The 25,360-nt window shown below is 40.0% G+C and overlaps 1 protein-coding gene across 2 annotated transcripts in view; it reads right to left on the bottom strand.

Annotated features, from left to right (window-relative positions):
• Positions 1 to 14,256: 14,256 nt before the first annotated feature.
• The window catches only part of ASXL3 (ASXL transcriptional regulator 3), a gene marked incomplete at both ends in the record, with an annotated part of 172,526 nt that continues 161,422 nt past the window's right edge, over positions 14,257 to 25,360 (bottom strand). For both annotated transcript variants that reach the window (XM_082668052.1, XM_082668053.1), the window contains 2 exons: positions 14,257 to 17,955; positions 20,637 to 22,593. In XM_082668052.1, coding sequence (XP_082524178.1) covers positions 14,257 to 17,955; positions 20,637 to 22,593 — 5,656 coding nt within the window. The remainder of the gene's footprint in view (positions 17,956 to 20,636; positions 22,594 to 25,360) is intronic.

The following is a 25,360-nucleotide window of genomic DNA, read 5'->3' as shown; positions in this document are numbered from 1 at the left end:
CGCTGATCTATGGAAAATTTTTTTTATTACTTGATAAGGTTTAATTGGTCATTCTCAGAGCTGGCTTCTTCCAGGAAGGCTGATTTTACTTACAGATGTAGAGTAACTTTACTGGTCAATTAGCTAGGTGAACAAAATATGTAAAACAGATTGGGCAGCCACTGGGTGGCAGCAGAAATTTGATAAATATACTGCATGAATATACTTTCTTATTGTTTTATCGTATCTCTTACAGTTTAGCATACTAAAAGACAACATTTTTTCAACAAAATATCTTTTAATAGATTATATTCATCTAACTCTTCTCTCTAACATAAACTAGGATATTCGACTATGAGAAAACTTCAAAACATTAAACCTGATGACCCATTAGTCTATGAACATAATATGAAATTTTAACATTACTCAGGATAACTTTGTAGGTGGACATACATTGTTTTCCTAATAATTAAAAGTTGTCATTACTTTTAGTACCTTTAAAAATCTAGTAACAGAAGTTTTATATATTCAAAGAAAAAATGTTGAAGAATTCAGAAAGGAGAAAGAACAAAATTACTCAAAATCTCCAAACCTAAATTAACCATTGATAGTCACTTGTTATTATTTGTCTTTTTCAACAATAATAATGTCTATTTTTACATAACACTTTAAACTGCTTTTTTTCTATTAACATAATGTGAATTATTTCCCCATGTCATTCAATATCCTTTTGCAATATTATATTGTTATTCAATAATATTCCCTCATATGGCTAGAACAATTTATAACCAGTTCCTTCTTGTTAAGCATTTGTCAATTATTTACCAATGTTTCTAGCATTTACTCTTATAGACAACTGTTGCTAATTTTGAAGGCTAGATAGCTGATGGTTTTCAGTCTTCCAACATGAGGTGGTAAATTAGTATTTCATATAGTGAGAGATCCTGGTGCAATGTGTTTTTTAGCTTTCTGACCAGAAATTTCGATCAGAATTACTTGGATTGGTTCTAAATCAGAACTCCAGGTTTGAGGCCCAGACTTCTGCAGTTTTTAACAAGCTACCTGAGCTATTTAAATGCATACTGAAGTTTCAGAACCACTCACACTCTAAATAAAATGATATGGTCAGAGGCCTCAGTAATACTGTTAACAGGAAATACACAAACTTGGAAAAACATTTACATTTCACTTGTTTCCATTTCTTCCTATATGAAATGGAAATGATGATAAATCCTAAGGTTAGGGTAAGGTCACTGGAATACTGATATTTGTAAAGAGTTCATTTCCAACTAAAATGCAGGCATTGGAGACACTGTGGGGAAGAATGTCTCTTTGAATACAAGAGGTCATGTATCTTGAGTGCAACAAACATTATGCTAAGCTGTTTACATGTATCGTTATTTCTCATAACAAACTTTCCAGGTTACATGGATAAGCTCAGAGGTTCAGACTGATTAAGTAAATTAACCTAGATTACATTGTTTGTCAACATCAAAATCTGAATTCAATGAAGTCTTTCTGGTGCTATGACCTATATTCATTCATGTCTAGGACTCTGTAAGGCTATACGCAGAAAGGTGCACGTCTAGGTAGGCAGATGAAGTTTCTTCCTGGTTCAATAAAGGGTTATTGCATGGTTATTGCTTTGTCTCCTCCCCCATGCTGTTTATAAATGGCAAGGGAATACTTCAGAGCTGATGACTGAGAGGCAAAATTGTACTTTTGATTTTTTGTAAGCTTCTGCATTTCAGATGGTGCAATTATCAATAACAGGTCAAAACGTGGTATATATATTGTTCAGAGGTTTTGAATAAAAGATGTAGTAAAATGCTCTATGACACAAAAACATATCCCCGCTGACAGTTTCTTTAAGATTTACAGCTATTCGTAACCAGAAGGGGGCTATGACAGAGAAGCTAATTCTGGAGTAGTTCACGCATGTTGACATGTACACAGGACTGCCTGCTTTACAAAGGGCTTGGCCTTTGGAGACACAGGGTCCTTTTCAGTTGACTTAATGTGTTTGATTCTTACATTCCTTATCTGAAAATGTGGATCATACACTTTCTTAGCTCTTAGAGGTGGCTTTAGAACTAGCAAGGCAGTAGATGATATGATATATGATACCTTTTAATATCTTGCTTGGTGAATAAATAATCCAACTTTTTATCAGAAGCTAATAATATGGGCAAAGGAAAAATAATTGATTTTAATTATTTCCTGGGAAAGTTACACTTTATTCTCAAGTTGGGCCTTTGGAAATAGCTGATCCCAACAGTCACGCAAGAGTCTTGGTAAAAGGAAGGCCTAGAAGTTCATTATTTTGCCTTGTGTGAGAGCTTCCCCTTCTTTAAGGGCTATTCTGAGAATTAGGATAATTATATGTAAATTATCTACCACAGCATAGAGACCTAGGATGTTACACTTGCTTTTGCCTACACCCTGAAGGCTCTCCATCAGATAGATGCCCACTTGGCATACCTCTGCACCCTCATACCTTCTTCAGTTCTCTACTCAAATATTGCCTTTATATTAGCTCAGGAAATCACAACAATAGACCATGGATTGGGTGGCTTAAACAACAAAAATTAATTTCTTACAGTTCAGGAGGCTGGGAAGTCCAAAATCAAGGTGTTGGCTGACGTGGTTTCTGGAGAGACTTCCTTCTTGCTTGTCCTTACATGGCAGAGAGAGAGACAGAGAGAGAGAGAGAGAGAGAGAGAGAGAGAGAGAAACTCTGTAATCTTTTCTTACAAGAACACTAATCCTATAGTATTGGGTCCTACCTTTAGGGCCTCATTAAATCCTAATTATCTCTTTATAGGACCTCCTCCAAATATAGTCACAATCAGGATTAGGGCTTCAACATATGAATTTGGGGGGACACAATTCAGTCCATAGCACTTTCTCAGTGAGGCCTTCCCTGGAAACCTATCTACATTTACGACCTGTACACCATAATCCTCCTTATGCCCTTACTAGACTTTATTTTCCTTCATAGCACTTTCCATTTTCAAACATACTGTGTATATTATATGTTCAATTCTTTGCTACCTGTTTCCCCACACGAAAATAAAACTCAGGGATTTGGGGGTGTTTGTTCGTTTTGGTACTAGTAGCAGCCATGACAGAGCGTGGCACAGAGGAAGCCAACAATGTAAACAATGCTTGCTGTGCCCACGGATGGACTATTCTCTCTGATGCACAATGGAATCTTTTAGAGATACCAAAACACAGGAGATGCTACAACCTGCTCTTCAGTAAGCTTCAGTCCAGTGACATATACGGGGTTTGCTGTAAATGAATGAAGCTTCCTAACTATAAACTGTAATGCAGGAAATGACCAGAAGGAAAGTAGAAATCTGTGCTGTGCACAGTCCTGGGAGACATCTGCTTCTCACACAGGAGCTAACCTCTTCAGAGTTGCATAAATCTATTTGCTGAACTAGGGGTTAGGAAATCAGATTTCCCATTATTAAATGTATCATTCATTCTTGGTAATATTTATATCAAATCTATATGCTGAAGTATGTTTTAAATATCCATTCTCACAGGCAAATTATACACAGAAATAGCCCCTGTGACAATATTTTAAGAAATGACCATGTGTAAGAATAGCCAATTTCCAGCCCAGGTTTTCCTTTCTGATAAATTAGCATGATATTCACTAAAAAAAAGAGGAATGATTTGCTCGACCTCAGCCAGAGGGCTTTGTAAGTCAAGTCATCCTGAATTTTATTAAGCTTGCAAAGGTATTTTTAAAGCATTGCCTCATTCACTTGAATGTTAACTATAGGAAAAATAATCTCATTTCATTTTCCTGCTAAAGTCTAAAGAATGTTATTGACATTGCTATCTATTAGTACAACAGTGAACCCAAAGTGAAATGAGATGCTGATTTACCTCCTCTGGCGAGTCATGCAGGGCATGAAACCACAATTCTGAAGCAAACCACACCATCTGTGCTGTTTTCTCCAGATGAGTCGAATTTGGTGACAAATCATTCTCCACACAAAGGAGTTCTTTCTTTTCATTTTTCTATTTTAAGTGAGAAAGTGTAATTCCTCCAGTAGAAGTTGCAGAAAAGTATTTTGCCTCTCATACTATATTGCCTAAATATTTTGACTCTGAACCTAAAGTAGGCAATAAATTAAATTATGACTTCAAAGGAGATTTCTCTCTCTGAAACTTCAATTATTCTCTCACTATTCCTCCCATCCACACCCACGCTGTTCTGGGAAATAGGATGCTTCCTGGAAAGGTACATTTGAATGACATTTTCTAAGAAAATTCCTTCTATCTTACGATAATGCTTCGTGGCACAATGCTGAAGCACAAAACACTAAAAAAAGGTTTGGTAACTTTTATATTTCTTGAAGAATCAAGTCATCAATAAGAACTTTTGTCTTATATAATTCAGCACCCAGCATAGCAATATGGATCAGTAAAATGTTTGCTCATTGAGTGTTGGATGAATCTTGGCACCAGAAGTGCCCCAATTGTTAGAATCCCTTTACAAGCATTATGGGTCAAGGAGTAAGCTCTGCTTACCGTCAGTGAGACAACACACTCTCAAGTAGAAAGGGAAGTTAAAGCATCTATTTTTGGAAATAGCTAAATGAAATTTTTCACACAATCTAACCTTACAAATTGTTACTTTGACATGTCTTCAAATATTTGCTTATTAAATCCTTAAAATATTAGCTTGCCACAGTGCTTTAAGAAACATTTACAAGTAAGAGGTGATAAAAGATGGCTTTGTCCTGGGGGTAAGATGGTGAGTCAGACACTGAATAGGAGTGTGAATAATTCCAAGTCATGTTCTTACAGCAGTGGCATAACAGACAGGGGGGCAGAGGCTACTGGGGCTCCCAAATATTTTTCTCTGTGTGGTGGCAGCTTATCACTCATGTTCCCAGTTCCCCGGGCGGGAATAAATGGATCAGTAGGACTCACTTAACCAGTCAAGATTTGCTTGGAAAAATATTGATACTGGTGATGTTTATCTCTGGTACTGTATGTCCCGGGGTTACCTGTTGACTGCCTCTTCTGTGCTTTTTCATTTCCCCCAGTGGTCAAAATGTTTCCCTCTTGTGATTCCCAGCAAATCGGGGAGCTTTTATTTCTCAGAAGTACTGGCCAACACACTGTGAGTTCCCTGACTTCAATCAAAACCTGCAACTTGCAGGTGCAGGACTTGCTCTTTGTTTTCTTATCAGAACCCTATTGAATAACATGAATACTCAGAAGAAATGTCAACTCCTTAAAAAAAAAAATAGCCCACTTTGCAATGTATATCAGGGCACTGCTATTTTTTGCTATAATCTCTGTAATATGATTTGACTTTTTAATATTGGAATATGTATTACATTGATTTTAAAAAGTATTAAAGAGTATCATCAATGCTGGGTACCACAAACATTGTTTTAATATGCTGTTAACTTTTACAAAATCAGTTGTCAATATTACCAACATCCAAACAAATTCCTAGAGTCACGTAAGAAGGGCTTGGTGACAGGGCTTCTGGAATGTGTAAAGGATTGTACAGCCTGCAGAGATCATTAGCAGGAGGACTGATACTGATGAGCACTGTTCAAGGGAAACGACTGGGATGCTGACAGGGAAGAGTGTGTCCTCCCTCCCGGTGGGACTGCCCTGAATCTATGTCAGATGTGGCAACGGATGCCCCCCTGGAGGTTTCATTCTCGTCCAGCTGCAATCTTAAATGGCTTCATCCACTCAGTTACTTTTCCCACTGCACTTTGTACCTGTCTTGGTTACACTCTTGTCACAATAAAATTATTGATCATCTTTCCCATTGGCCTATAATTTTTTAAGATTTGGGGACCCTCTGATTTTTCTCAGCATCCCCAGTACTTAGCAGTATATGTAGCAGCCATGTGTCTTATAGCAAATAAGAGGATGGGCTTTGGTCTCTGAAAAACCTTCTTTCATACTCCCGATCTGTGTATTCTTTTCTTTAAACTTTCTAAGCCTCAGGTTCTGTGTGTGTTCCATGGATATAATAGCAGTGCCTCCCTTATGGGATTTTTCTCAGGATAAATGTGATAATTAACACCTGTGAAATGCTTTGCAGCACTTGGTACACAGCATTTTACAAGGATTATCTATTATTATTTTTTAATAAAGAAAGTCTGCATTTTGGGAACTCTGGGAAATTGCCATATTCGGGGTAGTACATAGCTAAATCTCTGAAAGTTTATTTATATGAAGAGAATTTATAAAATCTCCTTCATATTCAGATCATGAAGGCTCAAGACTTGGAAAGGATTTATTTATTACTAAGAGAATCACAGTTAGAAAACTGAGATTGCAGAGTGTGGTGTCTTTGATTACTCCCAGGTTTTGCCAAGGAAAGCATTTTGGACAAAAGAGATTCCACAGAAGAACGTTTCCAAGCTCACAGATACAGAGAACAGATCGTCAGGTGGTTGTCAGAAGTCGGGGGAGTGAGGTGGGTGAAATGGGTGAAGGGAGGGAGACAAAAGGCACAAACTTCCAGTTATAAAATGAGTAAGTCTTGGGGATATAATGTATAACATGTGACCATAGTTAATAACACTGAATTGCATAGTTGAAAGTTGCTAAGAGAGTAGATCTTCAAAATCCTCACTGCAAGAAAAAAAAATTTTTGTAACTGTGTATTATGATGAGTGTTAACTACACTTACTGTGATGATCATTTTAAAATATATTCAAATATCAAATCATTGTGTTGTATACCTGAAACTAATATAATTTTTATGCCAATTATACCTCAAAAGCAAAAACAGAGAACCATTTCAAGGTCAAAATATGAAAAAAAAAATAAAAAAAGAAACTGTCTGCTACCAATCTCACATTGTCCTTCTCTTGGTAAAAAGATGTCTGGTATGCTCTGGACTGGCCTGCTAACAGTAAGGAAATTACATATTTGAAGATTAGAGATAAGGAATTATCCATAGATTCCTACTCTAAATGTAGTTTTTAAAATGTTGTTTTTTGAATTATTGAATTTTTTAAGATGCCAACTCATTTCCCACAGCTTATTCCCCTGAAAATATAAATTATTTTACCAAAAAAATAAAACCAAACAAACCTATGTGGTACAAAAAAAGTCTACATTGAGCTCACATGTTAAAGGAAGCAGAGGTATAAAATGTGTCAGTGGCTTCCACTTAGAAGCCATCATGGAGAACTGTTCCCACTCAAGCCTTTCAATTCCACATTATGAAATTTAAAGTTATTGGCAAATGAATTTTATATTACAGTAAGAAATCATGTTTTTAAAATTTCTATACAAAGGGACATGCATAAATGTTGCCACTTATATATAGGAAAAGAACATCCCGGAGAAACTCTTGTGGTTCGTACAGTCATTGAGGCAAACCACACTCTCCCATCTCTCTGTGTCTGGAAGATGTTCCAGCATCCCAGGATTGGACACTGAAAGCCAAATGAATCAAGGAAGATAGAACCATAGTTCTGCACTCCTCTGAAATCCCTCTACGTTCCCTCGTCATTAAAAGAATGAGGATTTGGAACACAGCGTTTTCCTGAAATAAAACCATAATTTGAAACTATAGATATAAGTTTGGATCAAAAGTGAAACCTATTTTCCATTTACCAGCTTATGATAAACAAAGACGTGATGAGTACCCAGAAAACAAGATGAATCTTACTTGATCTCAAGTGTCCAGGACCTTCTGTTGAAGCAGCTGGATGTTCCCACCCTTTAGCCAAGTTGCTATTTATGGGGCGTGTCCACCGAACAAGGTATTTGGAAACAGCAAAAGGGGGAAATGCCTGGACATTTCGTTGTGTTTGGGTTAAAGCTCACCTTTGAACCACCTCTAAATGATTTCCTTAAAAAAAGAGAGAGAGATTGTAGATGGAAATTTTAGCTTAAGAAAGGTACCTCAGAAACAAACTTCCCCTAAGTGCAATGGATATACTAAGTATAAATCCTAACTATTGATAAAAGCAGATATTCAGCCACTCTTCACTGGTTTGTTGTAATAGGGCCGTCTCTTTTGATCTGTCTGCATCTGTTTGGATTGGTCTATGCTTTGCAGGATTGCTAAATATATTCAATATCAGCTTTACTGGTAGTCAGGTATCACAATGGGATATTACTTAATATAGCTGAAAAATGATAAAACTATTTTAAATAAAATGGCAAAAAAACCCCAGCCTTTGCTTTGTAAATCAGGGGACCTTCCTCCAGTTAGTGAGAATGTATGTAAGTTATTGCACTGGCAACTGGAGAAAAGTTTCTGCAGGTAAAAATACTGGGTTCATTGCCCAATTTAGACTTCCAGATTAGCTGTGACATTGGAGGACTCCAACTTCTGATTTCTGTGTATCACTGTGGATAACTGTGTGTGCTCTGAACTCGAAATATTAAGTCTAGGCAAGCTACAACCAAAGTCTTCAAATAATTTTAAGGAGACACACTTTCTAGGATTTATGTTCAACTGTCTTCTGCAGAAAGAAGTCCAACTACTCTCCTGGCTAGGCTCTTTCTAAATAACATACGTAAGTTTGTTGAATCACCGGGTAAATCACCTGTTCTCAGATAAAGTCTATGATAGATACAAATACATACTTTAGATCCTAAGAGCAATTGTTATTCAAATTATGTCACATTCATGTATTAAGAATAATGAAATATTTATATAAAAATTGTTTAATGTTGTACCTATCATGAGACTAAATGAATTTAAACATATAAAGTGCTCAGATAAATTTCAAGAAATGTCAGCTTAAAGAATGCGTGACTGTACAATTTTCCGTAATGAATTTTGGAATAGATGATGCCTGGGGAGTAATGCAATGAAAACAATAAAAAATTTCCACAATGCTAAATAAAATTAAGAATGCATTCTGTAAATATTTTAATAGAAAAAATAGGACAAAAAAAGGAATGCCAGTATTATAGTGAAAATAACGTAATGAAACTTAGAAGTATCTATCTTCCATTGTCTTACCTGAATAAGCTGTACTTTCATCATTATAATAATTTATGAGGAGGAAGAAACATGTTTTTAGTTCTTTTTTTCCTGCAAAGTAAGCACCCTCTTTTGCCATCTGGTGGCTAAAGATAGCATTTTCCATGTAGATAAAAACAGCTGAACTCAGATTTAACAGCCAGTTATGTTTAATGCTTTCAGATTCATCTCACTGTAAAGATATGAATATTTTCTTAACCAATGTAAATATAACTGAGGCAACTTTGTTCTAATGGTTCACAGCATTTTATTCAAATCACTCTAGCTGTAATATTTAATGCAAGATAAGAAAAACTAACCAGAGCAATTGCTTTAAAAAAGAATTTTGAGAGGTAATTCATCTTAAAGTTAAAATTAAATATGGTAGTAACAATTTGCTTGACTTACCTGTCTTTTGGTATAAAGAATTAACAACATCTTTACAAAACAAAAAGGTTCAAATATAATTTTAAATAAGCACAGTACAATAGACATGGTTAATTTCAAAGAGGTCTCAACAAATAGTTGTAATTGTATGTTGACAATTCACCATACCAAGAAGGGTAGAAAGTTTAAGAGCATATGGTTTGTTCTCCTTAATAAACTTTTTGTTAAGTAAAAGTTTGAATGTATTTAGTAGTATCTTTTATGTGTATATAACTACCTCATTTCATAAAAAATTAAAGATGACAATAATTGAAGGTTTAATTTCTTTATTTTCTCCCAGAATATTTTAATATTGAAACCCAAATTGTTACTTTAGAGAAAGGGAAAAACAGAGAAACATGAAGAGACAAACATTTCATTTCATTTAACTTATGGTATCGTGAGCAGTCACTTTTGTAGGCAACACTTTTTTTTTTTCTTTGTAGAAAAGAAATAAAAAACAAACAGCACCATTAAAGAATGCATGATCCCTGAATTCTAAACAAAACACTGTCTAAAAATCGTTTCAATGCTTGTTGCACTCCGTCACATTTTGTCAGGTATCAAAGCAAGCATAACAGTATTAAATTGTAGCAGTCTTACTGATTCAACTGCTCCCCTTCTGAGGATTTTACACACCTTTTCTGAGTTTTTCCTGTGGGAATAATATATTCTTTGGTAGAGGACTGAAGAAGGGTTTGACTTTTCTGTATGCTGATATAAAATGTCTTTGTACGTTCAGGGCCTTTGCCCCCCCATCTGTGTTTGTCATGCATGTTATGTTTGGGTTGATTCACATTTTGCTGTAACACTGTAAGAGTAATACCGCCTTTTAAAAAAGGCATTACATGGCTAATGTTAAACAGATGTAAACATTCAGAATACTGACCAAAGGAAAAAAATACTCACAAACACACATTAAAAAACAACAACAACAAACAAAAAACTGTACTGAAAAGAGGAATCAGATTAGGTTTCCATGAAGCCAGGGGGAAAAATACAGCAGTACAAGAAAAATTATGGCAAGCAAGTAAAGCACTTTTTTTTTTGAAACATTCATGAACAGTACAAATACAACAAAGTTTTTCTACAGTCTAAATTATTCTGCAACTATCAAATAGGGTACAAAGCGAAATAGTATGTGCTATAAAAAAGCAGCTCCTTTAAATTATAGTAAAAACGCTTTTTGTTTGCTTTACAGTGACAAAGCATGAGGACTGAAGACAAGATTTTTATATTCAGTGACATTTTGGCTACATAGGCCCCTGACAGTCTGATGAGTTCCTTTCCTAGGACTCTTCACATTGTTCTCTAGAAACATGGACAGTGACTCTGGGCTTTGCGTGTTCAGCGGGCTCACTCTCTCCAGGCGGCTAGCGCGGTGCTGACTTCCACACCACTGAGAGGATGCAACCCTTAACGGCGCTTCAGCTTCTGTCACCTGGGACTGGACCAGACCCGGGAGGAACTGGGAAACCAAGGCCACAGTAACTTCCCCTTTTGAAATTGTGCGAGTGTTTGTAAAGGGCATGGGGCTGTAGCATCGTGTATTTTTACTCTTGGCTTCTTTATGAAGCACTGTACACACCAGCTTGTTTGTATCTGTTTATTTTGGATGAATAAGAATAGCCAAGCTCTAGAAGTCAGCTAAACCTTCCATAGCTCATCCCAGAAACACATACCACCACAAAGTCTTTATAGCAACCAGGCTCAACCTCAAAGGTTTGTTTTCAAGTTTTTTCTTCAAACTAGACCTTAGCAGGAAAATAGTCCATATAACTACGGTGCTCAGGTCACCGACATTTCTGCTATTCTCACTTTGGGGAAGGAAAAGTATTTTCATTCTGAAAATGAATTTGCATCAGAACGTTTGTATTAACATGCCCATTAACTACCTAAATGTCTTTATACAACCTCAGGCATATGCATACTGTATAGGAGGGGGATCAGGGAATAGCAGTTTTCTTCCTTCCCCTGTTCCAAAAGTGCTACTTAGGGAAATACATCCTTTGTGAAAATAATAATTAAAAATTACATGTTAGATGTGCAAGCTCTATTCCTGATAGGGATATCCCAGTGTCCAATCATCAGGATAATGCACACACTAAAATTTGCACATTACACCACAATAACCATGTAGTAAATAACATACTCCATTTGCACACAGGCAGATATCCGTGGATATCAGGAAACTAAGAACCTGCTCGCCTAATCCAAATATACTGGGGTTTGTATATATATTAAATGGCCACTTGTAACATATCTGACCCACTTTTTACTTCTGAATTTTTCTTTCCATTCTTCTAGCCCAAAGATATTAATTTTTCAGTAATATAAACCATATGCAAACACTAGGAATTTAAACCGGGGCAAAAAAGAGCAAGGGCAGAGAAATATTACGCTCTTTGGACCAGGGTGGTACAATCCACGTGTGATCAGCAATTGCTTTTCCAAACTTATTATGAGAAAAATCAGAACATAGAGAAGGCTACTTTTCTGTATTCCCAGTAAGCAATTTGCACGCAGTATCCCACAATGATGGAACTGATAATGAGCTCGGTATCACATCAACCTCAATTTTGCCTCATATGCAGAGTGCAAAGGTTGTGAAGACCACAGTTTCAACTCGGTGTCAGTTACTGATGTGGTAGTGTTGAATCTGCTGGTGTAGACAGTATCTGACACTGGTAGAGCGGCAACTGAATTTGGCAGAAGGAGCTGGCATGCAAGTGTCTATGTTATAGGGGTGCCCCTCTGTGAAACTAGAGCATGCCCTTCTGAACCAAGATGACATCAGAGCTAAGCAGACCACAGAGATACCGCTGACGAGGACACCACCCAAACCACCTGGTGCACAGTGAACTAGGGATCTGCTGGAACTAACACTGCCTTCCTTGGGAAGGGCTCGTTAAGTGCATTGCTAATATTCTCAGTCGTTAATTCTGTTAATTTTAACGTGAAACACAGAAGTGACAGCAACTGAAGCACCGAATCTCAGCCGCGGAGGTAGGCCTTCTTTGCTTTGCTTTCTTTCTACGATAAAGTATCTTTCACTATCAGCACTTTGTTAGTAAAAATGACATCTCTATCACCTAATGATATTTGGCAACATCACAATAATAAATATGGAGGAAAAAAAATATACCATGGTTGATTACTATAAAAAAAAATTACAAGTTTTTTTTTCCCCCAGGAATGAAATTTCTGCTCATTCCAGTTAATTTTTAAGACATATTTTAAGGGAATGTCAAAAGTTAACATTGATTAGGATGATCCCTTGTGAAAATATCTGTCAAATTCTTACCCTGGATACAGAAGATTTTCCCCTCATATTTTTTAAAATTCTACAGTCACAATCAACCAGTGGGTTAATGGTACTCCACATTTTGTGCTCTGTAATCTGAAGTTAAATGGACATGGTCTTTGTTCTTTCATCTCCCCATGGTGTGCATGCGCTTTTGAACTTGCTTTAGGGAACAGAGCCTGCTGAACTACAGCTGTTCTCTGGCATGAGGGTGGCCACAGTACATGGAATGGAGCTCAAATACTCAACGCCCAGACTACTGGATAAACACTGACAATAGTTGTAAGATGCAGTATCCCTTTTTCAAAAGCAGTTCCACTCCCTCAAATACGAAGAATGCACTGAATTCACCTGAAGGGGGGGCGGGGGTGGGAAACAAAACATGCAACACCCAGAACAATTGTTTAAAATAAGGGCTAGTTTAGAGTCAAATATAATTACATAGATCGTGACTCATGAGGAAAAAACTGTTCAGAAAAATGTTGACACTTCAGCCTTCTATAGTCCCTCTCATCATCAATGACACTTTAAAAAAAGAGGTGGCCAACCTCTGCAAAGTCGGAAGCCGGAATACACTGGTGTCATCAATAAAGGGTTACGATTATTTCCCCCCAATTTTAATATCTAGCAATTGTATTAGAGTGAATAGAATGGACCGATATTTACATCGCCAACGCATTTAGGTGTGTTTGCATACACAGCATTTTACTTGTTTGCTTTGAATTTTAGGACATTTTTTTTCATACTTGCTCTTAGAAGCCACACATGAAGCTCTGAAATCCTCTGGGCCTATGGCTCTCTGTTGTCCAACTGATCTTACAGTCTCGGGTGTCAAAGGGCTTGAACCAGATTGCTGGGCATGAGGCCCACACTGCAATTTCAGGTGGAAAAGACATTTCACTACAATATGTGTACCATGTCCAAGGCAGATCCAGAGAATCTGCCAGTCTCTGAAAAGAGTCAAAAGGGAGGAAAGAGAATAAGGACAGTGGAGTTCATTAATGGCATACCTCCTTTAATACCTTTTGTGATATGAGTAAATACAAGGAATCATACACTGAAATCAGATTCCCTTTTCCAAATATGATGTAACCACTATGGTAAAGGTAGGTCCAAAGGAGTCAACGGTTGGAACCCTCGCTGTAATGGTTAATCTACAGAAGAATGCATCACCACCTTAAATTGCTGTTACCGATCTCTCTCCACATCTCCATTGCTGGTTACCATTAAGTAGTTTAAAATGTCCTTTTCCTATCTACACCTGGATTAAAAAAAGAAAGAAACAAATTGGGAGTGACCTGTATACACACAAATAGAAACTTTCCTAAGCTGCAAATGGCAACTAAATATGTAAAAGACATGCTGTTGAGCCCCTCGGCTGGAATGCGATCTCTCCTTTCCCAGAAACGCAAGAAAATAATCATCTAGAGAAAAGATCATCTGTTCCAAAGTAAAATAAATTAGCACGCTATAAACGACTGAGCTGTTCAATTTGTTGTTGCTGACGCCGTTTGGCTTTTCCGTGGTGAAAAGGGATACTGCATCTTTCACTCAGCTCTTATCGCACAACCAGGCAAGCTACACAGAGTTTAGAAGGCCCTATGCAGTCGTCGTGGCAGAAGGCCCCACAGCCTTTGCACACAATCATGGCTTTCAGCCGGCAAGAGCATTTCAGTTCCAACTCATCCGCGTTGCTGCTGTCGGCAAAGTTCTGCACGGGCATCTGAGCGTTCTGACCAGGCAGACCCGTGGTGGGATTGGAGCCACTTCCCAAAATCCCAATGGACTTTTCAATTGCAGATGCTGCCCTTTTGAAGCTCGTGCTACCGAAGTGTATTGTTGGATAATTTCCACAGAGCTGCTGTTGTTGCTGCACCTGCATTTTCTGAGCAGCTAATTGGGTAAAAGGCTTCTGTGGCTCAGAAAGCAAATAGGAAGAGAAATCTGCATTTTTCAGCGCAAACACCTTCAACTGTTCTTTCATTTCATTCTGGTCATAGGAAACTTGTTTCATGCCCAGTTCACAGCTGCTGCTTAAACCTTCCTCAAAAGAAAGAGGTTCCGATTTTATATTGCTACATATGCCCGTGGACTGTGGCCAACTAAGTCTCTTAGTGGTTTCCATGGTAACTGGCGGTTGTTTTTGATCGGAGGGGACTTCTGGATTAGGAAGAGGTGGAGGTAGTGGCGGCGGCGGCGGCGGGGGAGGTGGGGGCAGAGCCAAGGGGGGAGGGGGCGGGGGATGCACTAGTGCTTTGTGCGGCACCCCGTGCGGGGTCCCCCCCATGTCATCACCTTCTTTAATGGGCATGTTGGGGGGCACCATATTGGCTAACCTTAGCTGGTGAGGTGCTGAGGAAAGGCTAACCTCTCCCAGTCCCTTTTGCTCAAGATGCCTATTGAAGGAAAACGTGTTACAGCCCACGGGGGCTTTGGCAGAGGCTGGTAACAGAGCCGCGGTAGGAATGGGGCCCCTGGCAGCCAAAGGCATTTGGTAAAACTGCTGTCTGTGGGAGGTCCCAGCGTCGGGGTGGAAGCCGTCGTTCTTGTCGACGTGAAACAGGTTCTGCTGGAAGCTACAGGAGGGGAGCAGCCGCTTCTGCTGTTTGACCTCAGGGCTGTGAGCCATCTTGCTCTGCACAGGGTGCTTGTTCAGCCACTCCTGCTTCAGCGGCTGGCTGAGTCCCAGCTGATTCATGCCGGAGCTGATGACACACGGCACCCCTTTCACATCTGGGTCCGCCAACAACTTCCCTGGTTCACATTTCACTTGAGTGTGTTCCCCCCCGGTCCTGGCGACTCTCTTCTTGGGGTGGTTCTCCCGCTTCCTCATTTGTAGTGGTGCGAGAGCTCCTGCCAGGTAGCCTTTCCCGTCTGCACTGGGAGAGCTAGGGGGCATTTCAACCACGTTCCTCTCGGGGGCTGTTTTACCCACTGAGGTAGTTTGAAGAGGCAGAGGAAGCCTGTTGATTTCGAGCTTGGCTCCCAGTCGGGGCTGGGGCAACACTTTTTCCAAAGGCAAGTTGCCCTGGAGCAACTGTGTGACGAGGGGATTGTTCGCCTCCACCGATGACAGACGGCAGCTGGAGCTCCCTGCACTGGGAACTCTTTTCAGGGTGTCTGTAGCCAGAGAGATGGCCTCTTCCATGGGACCAGAGGCGGGGGCCTGCACGGTCTGCGTCTGTTGCACACTCGGGGCTGCCCCTGCAGCTGGAGGATGCAGCTCAGGGCCAGGGAAGTCGTCGGCGTCCATCCTAAAGCCCCTGTCCACGTCGTGAGGTTCGGACTTCACTGGGAGAGGGACGCTTGTGATGAGATTCCTGGGGTGAAGTTCCGCCACATGCGAGGAGCTGGCGTGCTCGGTCTTGATGGCCTTCGGACAGCCCTGCTCCAGATATTCCTTCTGTTTATTGGAACCAGGGTGGCTGAGCAGAGGCTGTCCTGCACTCCTCACCCCGTCCTCGCCCCAGCAGATCCGGCTGCCCGGGTTATACTGATGGCTACAGGTTGTGTCGGCTTCACTTTTGAACGTGGTTATGCCATGCGCCTGCTCAGCAAAGCTGAGACTCAGAGGAGTCCCCGCGTTTAAGTTATCTGGAACCACGAGGGGCCCTTCACGGAGACCCGGGCAGGTGGCCTGCATCGTTTGACTGTCTTGTTTTGCCGCGGAAGCAGCAATGAAACTGGGACCGTGATCTCCGCCTTCACTTGCAACCGGCTCAGGCCTGCTGATGACAGACACCTGCGGACACGCCACGGGCTGAACGGCTGCTTCCGTCCTCCCGGACCTGCTCTGGAGGTCCACGCCGGCTTCTGTGCTCTCAAGAGAGACAGTCAGAAATGACGTAGAGGTCAGCGTGGTGCTGTGGTCGACGATGACTTTACACGGAATCGAGCGGTTTATGGCTGCTGGTGCGAAGCCCCCCGGGGGTGGCTGAGGTCTCCCAGAAGTGTCTGCCCTGTTCCGAGTCCCTGAAGTTTTGTCCAAGCTTTCAGCACTTAACGTGGGAGGACTGTCATAAGAGTTTACAGTCAGCATGCTTGCAGTAAACGCTGCGACAGGTGGGCGTGCCACCAGGGCGTCAGTGACTGCGACGGGGTCCCTGCAGCCGAGGGCGGCTCTCACAGTGGTGCCCATGGACATGGTGGCCTGTTCTTCGCTCCCAGGCATGGCTATCTTCTCAGAAGGAAATCTGCTGTTCATTCCCGTTGGGGGAATCAAGACAGAGCTAGTGGAGAGATGGTTTGGCAAGTTGCTTCCAATGGAGGGAGTTGGCACAGAGGTGTACTGACTGGAGACTAGGCTGCCAGCACTGCTGCTGGGTGCCAGTAACTGCGTGTCATCCCGGGGGCTCGCTGCGCTGGAGCCCTCCGTGGTGGCCGGAAGAGGGGTGCTCTCAATACATTTTGGTATAATGGCTATGCATGGAGTGTCCGTTCCCTGGATGGTTTTTAACATGCTTATGTTACAAGCAGAAATTGTAGTGTTTGCACTGTCAACAGACATTAGGACAGAGGATTTATCAACAGAACTCACAAAGGGATGTTCTTTAATTGCTCCCGACATAGCAGTGCTGCAGACAGACACGGGGATGGGATTTTTATTAAAAAGCATGGGCACACTGCTATTTTCAGAAGAGGTAGATGAAACAATTTTCTCAGACAAGTGTGACACAGGTGTGTTTTCGTCAGAACTATGCACAGATAAGTCCGTGGCAATTTCTGGAAGTTTGGTCGGGTTGAGAGACTGCTGTAGTACAGTGGTGGGCTCCCGGAGGTGCGCAGCCTTGTTGCTGGGAGATCGGCAGTTTGGATTGACAATGATGACACCAGGCGAGCCTTCGATTTTTGTTTCAGGGGCAGAAGAGACTTCTAAGCTTGGAGGCCCTTCCTTTGAGCCGAGCGGAGGCAACCGGGGCTCTTTAGTGTTCTGGAAGAGGTGGGCTCGGGCTTGATGCTTTGCGAAGAGCTTCACCTTCGTCTGCTCTTTGATATGCGCCAGAGTTCTGGCTTTTCCGCCCTCTCCTGGGCTCCCCATAGCTCCCGAAACAATGCTCGCGGCCGCCGCCACGGCTGCCGCTGCTGCCGCCTCTCGCTGGGCTCTTGCTTGCTGGGCTCGGGCCTTGATGTCCGCCAGGGTCCTGGCTCCCGTGTTCCTCCCGCCACTGACCGATGTGCCAGATGACGCGCGAGCCTCTGGTTTGGAGACTGGTTGGCTCTTGATAATAAAGGGTGGCCCGATTTTGGAAAGCTGTATCTACAGGAAGGGGGAAAATCGAAAGATAAAGTGCGTGTACACGATCACAGACAAGGCGCACGTGTACGTGACCACAGAGGGACGTGGGCACACAGGCACGCGAGGGCGGGGAGTAGCCGCATCCTCTCCTAAGGGGGCAAGAACGGCACCTCATACCCTGAATGGGCCTTTGGGGTATAAAGCAGCAATAAACGCAGCATGAATGGGAAAATTTAAAATTTTAACCTCTGTTTTCAATCCATAAAATATTAACCGGTGACTTCATTTGGCATGGAAATGAAACGTCTTTTAAAGCCTCATATAAATGGAAACAAAACCCAGGCTTCTTAAAATGAGGTGAGCTAAAAAGAGTTAGAAATAGTCAGCTTTCAACTTATCTTCCTGGCTGGCATGAAGATACTCAGGCCAACCAGGAAGAATAGAGATATTCAAAACTCTATTTGAATTTATCTGCCTTAATTTATCTGTCTTAATTTGACACAAAGGAAAAAGGAAAAAAGCCCTAACCAAGGGTCAGAAGACTAGAATTCTCAGCCTGGCTTGACACAAAGGAATGCTGTGAACCTAGGCAAATCACTGTGTACTTCAGTTTCTCCAATAATCTCCCCGAGTCAGAGACTCCGTAGGTTTTATGTGGTCCCATACCACCTAGCATGCCGCCATATATATATGTATATATATAAAATAAGCATACAATATGACTTTGTAAACTGTAAACAGTAAGACTAGTTATTTCTGGTCTATTTCTTTCACAGAGGTGTTATAAAGATGGAATGAGACTATACTTGTGAAAGTGCTTTGCTTTCCAAAGGGATTTTATTATTATTATTACGTTTTCTTGAAAGCAAGGGCAACTGTAGTTTTCTGCCTCCAAAAGAGAGTACGGGTTGGGCAGCTTACCTGATATTGGAAATCTACAATCTGCTGAATTGAGTAAATGTCCCAGCCCACACTGTTCACCCACTCATCTAATTAAGAGACTCAGTCATCACCAAATTCGTGAGGCACAAGACCGAACAACAAACAACCCAAAGCAATGCCTATGATGCTTCAGTCACTAAGAATATTCCCAGAGTCACAGATTTGTAGAGCTGGCAGGGATCTAGTTAAAGCCCTTCGTTTACAGTTGAAAAAACTGAGCCCCTGGAGATGGGCTGCCTTGGGTTCATATAACTAGGGAGTGACAGAGCCTTTGGGCTCCCCATTCTGTGCTGTTGACACGTACTGTATTTCCTTATATTTTTTCCTTTAGAAAAAATTTTCCTAGAAAACTTACACCTCTCTTCTTCACATATGTGCATTTACATATATTGACATTATAAATACCTGACACATACTACAGGATCGTGTCAATTTGGAATTATGCTTTAGCACTTTGGTAGATGGTTTATCTTCCTGAGCTATCTCGCTTCTCATTTTCAAATTTCTGATGGCTCTCTTCTAATCCAAAGGTTCCAGTGATAGATGAATTTAGAAAAGGAATTCAGTTTTACCTTTTAAATATTTCCCTTAGTTTAAAAAATTAAAAACATGAAGCCTAACAAACATTAAATATATTTATTGTATCTCTCTATCCATCTATCTTTACATAAAGTGTATATCACTTTGAAAATAAGCTTTTGACAAAAAAATTAGACTGAAATGTTTAAAATTATTTCCTATGGAAAGCATGCTTATATTTTTCTTTTCATTGCTTCAGAAATTAAAATGCATAGCAGGGTTTTAATGGGAGCTTAATATGCATCTTTTATATCTCTAGAATCTTATTTAACAGGGACTGCTTTATTAAATAGAATAATTACAATCACACCCCTAAAAGTCAACCTTAGGAAGATCATGAGTCACATATTAAAAGTAGATGTCAGAGCAGAGCAAAATAAAGAGAAAGATTAAGAAAAACACAACTTGAGTATGTTTGTAATTCTTTGAGTTAACCTTAATTTTTAGTTTAGTTAGGCAGAGTCAATTTATATACAAGAGTTGTTTTCTGAGCGTTAAAATCTACCTGGGATCAAAATAAAATATATAAACAGGAATGTTTGTCTACAGGCTTTATTACTGTGTGAAGTTAAATACTTCTTTATTATTTTGGAAATAAAATAGTAGGATTTGTATACCTATGTATCTATAGCATCTTCCTCAGGGTTTGTGAAGTGATTTCATTGATTTATTCAAGAAATATTTAATGAGGCTCTTTCAGAAGCTAGCTCCTCTCTGTTAGGCAGAGGGGATGGTCAACATTTGTTGGAAAATGAATGAGGAGATAACACGTACCTTCATTTCTTGAGGGCAAGCCTCTGACTTTTGACTACTGCTTTCTCTAGTCCTACTGAACTTTTATAGGATGCTGAATTATCTTTCCAATTTTTCCAAGTTTATATAGGTCTCTGTCCTACACTGTGGAGTCCCCCAGAGACCCTGTATCTCGGTGGCCTGTGGGCTCCTCCAGGGCCTGTTCTCCCTTCGCCCTTCTTTTTCCTTAAACGCCAAGGTCTAAATACGTACATCTATCTAAACTTATTGTATGAGCTCAACGCAGTCTGAAAAAGGATCATTTAATATTAGACTGGTGCTGGGAGTATTAGATTATAAACTGCTACATTTATTTTTGAAAAATTAAGTATCTAAATAGAAAAAGCCTATCTATGGAATTTCCCTTTTTTAAAAAAAAAATACCATACCTTGAGAGGTGGAACCCTTGGTTCCTCTCTTGGAGGCTGTTCTTTCTCAGATGGACTGCTGGATGAGATGCTCCGGCTTGACTGGTCATCTTCTATCCTAGCCCTCTTCTCCTTACAGATCCCAAAGCTGTGATGCTCTGCGGTTTTCCTCTTCGATATCTCAGATTCTCTACTTTCATTTCTTACCCCATCTGGGGACTTGGAGGGCTCTGACAACTTGGAAGTATGAGAGGTCTCCAACCGATTCTGTGAGCTCCCTGGCTTATGCATTTTATTTCTAGAGCCTTCTGAAAATGAAGCCTTATCCACCGATGAGATGTATTGCTTGTCCTGTAATTTAGCTGATGGGAGCTCATTTCCCTTACTCTCTGTCTCTTCAGAAAAGACAGGTAATTCCAATGGTGAAGACATCGCTTTCTTTTCTGTTCTTTGCAGGACATTATGATTTTTAACTTTTATCATTTCTGTAGAAGGAAGTTCTGGAATCGAAGCGGGATAAGCCTTCTCAGTTTCAACATGTGATTTACAAGGCTGCTGATTCAGGGTCTTATTGTGCAATTCTTCTGATGAATATGCTTCAGGAGCAATGGAAGAAGAACCCATTTTGATAGGCTCAGGAGTATTTGATAGAGGCTTCTGCTGAGAGGTAAGGCTCTCTCCCAGGGGCTTGGCAGGGGCAGAACCTTCATCTTTCTGGGGGGAGAGTGGTTCTTCAGATATGGAAGTTGACTTTCTTTGTTGATGCACCATTCTTTCATTCATGGAAGAACTGGAAATTGGAGATATTTCTGAAGGAAGTGGCAAACTGGATATAAAAGTGGTCTCAGATGTGAGAAGCATGGAAGACACTGAAGAAGTTTCTGATGTCAAAGGTAAATCAGACATGGGCGAGGTTTCTGATGTTAAAGGTAAATTTGACACTGGGGATGCTTCAGATGTTAACGGTAAATTGGACATCAAAGACGCTTCTGATATTTCAGGTGAAGTGGATATTGGAGAGATTTCTGACATCAAAGATGCATGAAGATTTTCATCAGTGGCATTTCGCTGATTATATTTGTCCACATTTTCAGTGCTGGACACCTCAGAACAAAACGTTGTCTCGAGGGAGGCTGGGGTACATGATTCTTCTGAAGTGGATTGGGTTTCCCCTCCTGGGGATGTCAGGCTGGTACAGGCTCCCTCTGGGCTCTCAGAAGAGAAGGATGTTTCAGAGATGCAAGCATTTTCAGAAAGCTGTTCATCAGGATCACTCTGCAGCTCCATATCTACAGTGACTCCTTCACTTGGAAATTGGCCTTCTAAAGACGATGACCCTGTTTTAATTTTTGGAGTGTTGGTCTCTAGTGCAGTTTCTGGCTCCTTATGTTCTGTGTCATTGACATGAGTCCCAGATGAAGTGGAAGGAACGAGAGAGTCACAGACTTCTAGCTGATCAATGACAACTGACATCTCTTCCTGGGGAGATTCTGATTTCTCTTCCACTTTAACGTCAACATGAGGCAAAGTTTCTAAAACATCATTCATTATAACACAGGATTCCAAGTTATCTTCAGGAGGTGCTATTTGGGGCTCCTCATGAGAGTTGGCTGGACTTTCTGACTCCTCAGAAAAGTCAGGTATTGTCTTGTGATTCTCATCCTGGCACTCACAGATGCTAGTCTCTACCTCTTCCTCGATTTCTTCCTGAATCACAGATTCTTCGGGGATCAGGATGTCCTCTGATTCTGACTCTGTCATTACATCTTTACCTACGTCTACCATGGGACAAAGTGTAGCACAGAAATCAGGCTCCGGAGAAGTTGGACTTTTCATGCTTTTTGGCTGTTGTTCTTTCAAGGGAGTCTGTGCAGATAGACCAGGAAGGCCAGAGGTCCCACATGAAGAACGACTTTCAGCTCCATCATTGTTTGGTCCAGATGTGAGTTTTATAGAGTCCTCTCTTGACATGCCCAACCTGAACAGAAATTAGAAATATTAAATTATTGTTCAACCACAAAACATGAAAGGTACAACTTGGATTTCTCACCAAATATAGTATTCATAGAAGTAAATGCATAAAATTAATTTTATAATCACTAAGTAACATGTTTAGCTTATATAAACCATAAACCATAGTTTATGATGGATTAGTTTTTCTACTGCTTTTATAATCATAACTAAAATAAACTCTACTTCTGTTTAAAAAGTATTGATTTTTATTCTGTAAGTAAGGGAGACTGCATACTAAAAAGATTAAAAAAAATATGGGCTGAAAAGCAAAACAATGTATAAGACCTAAATTTTTTAAAGTCAGAAAGTAGAAGTATGTCCTTATAATAGAAAGTTACATAGTCCTTAAAGGATGCAACATCACCAAATAATTAAGATCAATGGAAGATGGGTATGTTGTAAAATCTTGAAATGGAAATGACTTCCAAAGATTAAGTTCTATTAACCCAATGTAAAAGGTGTCCATCACCATATTTTAGTACAATATCTAAGTGCCTAACCTAAGACAAGATGGAAATTTCACTAAATAAACATACTTGGGGTCATCAAAGTTGATTCTACTAGATTACATTCATGTGAGGCAAGACTTTTAAAAATTCTTTCACGTAGATCTCTTACTGTAAAGATACTCCATAAAAAGTGAGTGTAGAATATCAAGAAATAACCCAGCCTAATGTTCAGGTCATAAGGTAAAGTTTATCAGAATTGCAATCAACAATATTGTAAATCACTATTTCCTGTCATACTAAGTTACAATGTCAGCATCAGATGGTAGGGGAATATGCTGCTCTAAATGAAGTTAAATTAGAGTACAGGCAATTACAAAGATGAGCAGAAGAGAGAACATTCCCAGAGGAAGAAACATATTTGTGTGAGGAAATACCGCTATAACAGGAAAATACCTCAGTAAAATATTCTTCAACCTTTTAGTTAAATTAAATCCTCAAAATGAAAGGGAAATAAAATTGAATACACTTTTTGGGTATTTGATCATTGCGTTCTTCACTAAAATTCAGAAGGCTGAGAAAGGAAGATAGAGGACCCTTCCTTCATAATTAGTCTCTTTTCTTTCAACTTTCCCTAAGATGGGTTCAAATTAAACCACAATTTATATTATAGTGAGAGGAAAAGAATAATATAACTACACTACAGGTGAATTTAGAGCAGAATAATCAGCTAGGAATAAGGTCTCCTGGGGCCAGATCAAGCAGAGATACCACTGATACTAGGTTAGATGGAGAACACACAGAATCTACCCACTGGCAGCCAAATTTCAGCTAGCTGATTAATAAGAATATTATTAAATATATTTAATATTATTAAATATCATCTATATATATAATATATATATATCTCATATGGAAAACAGCACTGTATAAAACATACGTGTAAACATTTTATTATTTTCATGGGAAAATAGATTTAAGGTGGCATAAGGCATAGAAGGAAGACGTTCACAGCACACCACATAACCACACAAAGGAAAACTCTGACCGCCTGAAATCTAGACTGCAAATCAACAGACCAACTCCTATAATTTTGAGTTAGCATATACATGGGATCCCTACAAGAAATTAAAACGAATATAGGACAGTACTGTATTACAGGCAGAATAAGCCAATAAGAACCAAAATAAAGATCTCAAAGAGCAGAAAACTAAATCAGACAGATCTTAACTAAAGCTGAATTTCAGTGGTAACGTTCTTGGGAAAACTTAGAACGATGAGAAGGCACATGGTGTCAGTCAACTGAAAATTATCTGATGCTAGGAAAATATCCCTCACATATTGAAGGAATGTAGGTAATCTAGAAGTAACAAAATTAGAAGGGTAGTCAATGAAATGTCCAAAATACATCAGTCATCCAATACGTAATCAAAGACAGGAAAAGACAAGCAAGAAGTCCAGGGATGTAAGGGGACGGAAACTCCATGGATAAACTACAGCAAGAAAAGGGTCAATCAAGTAAAAGAACTGTTTGTATTCAGAACTCAGTGATGCTGATGGGGAGTCGTGTTTACTCACAGTATTGTAGCTGTCACCTTCCAGGACAGGAGTCTTTAACTTGATATCCATGAGAGTCTACGGAGCCCCCAAATTTCATGTAAAAAATTGTAGGTGTGTGAATTTTTCTGAGAAGGATTTGCAGGTGAGCTAATTACTGAACCACACCAAGTAAAACTGGGGAAATTACTTAGTTTCACTGCCTCTCAGTTTCCTAAACCCTTTTTAAAATAAGAATAATAATGGTACCCACCTTATAGGACTGCTGGGAGGGTTAAGTGAAACAATATTTGCAAAGCTCTTAGAAACCTATCAGAGCCAGAGTATGTTCAAGGATTATTTGCTTGACTGAGGAAAAACTCTCTGTATGGTCTCTACAATGCAGGCTCTCTGGCATCTAGGATAGTGTGTGGCACGGAGGCGATGCTGCATGAATACTGAATTGATAAAAGCACAGGCCCAACACTCAACAAAAATTAAGGACCAGTTTTTTGGAGGTAACTAACTTGGTTATGCTTCTGCCATTACTGACAAGAGTGCTCCCAACATTCCCTTTGTCAGAAAAGGTAAGGAAGGCAGGGTTCTTAATCCTGCTGGACATGAGCACGATGGGGAAGCATCTAAAAATACAAATTCCTGGGCTCAACTCCTGGAGATCACCCATCAGTACATCTGGGGTGGGAAATCTGTACCTATTTTTAAAAGCTCCAATGAAGATTGTGATGCCAG

The sequence above is a fragment of the Grampus griseus genome, assembly GCF_964374135.1.
Source record: "Grampus griseus genome assembly, chromosome: 12".
Lineage (NCBI taxonomy): Eukaryota > Metazoa > Chordata > Mammalia > Artiodactyla > Delphinidae > Grampus > Grampus griseus.
This window is presented reverse-complemented; position numbering and strand designations above follow the sequence as displayed.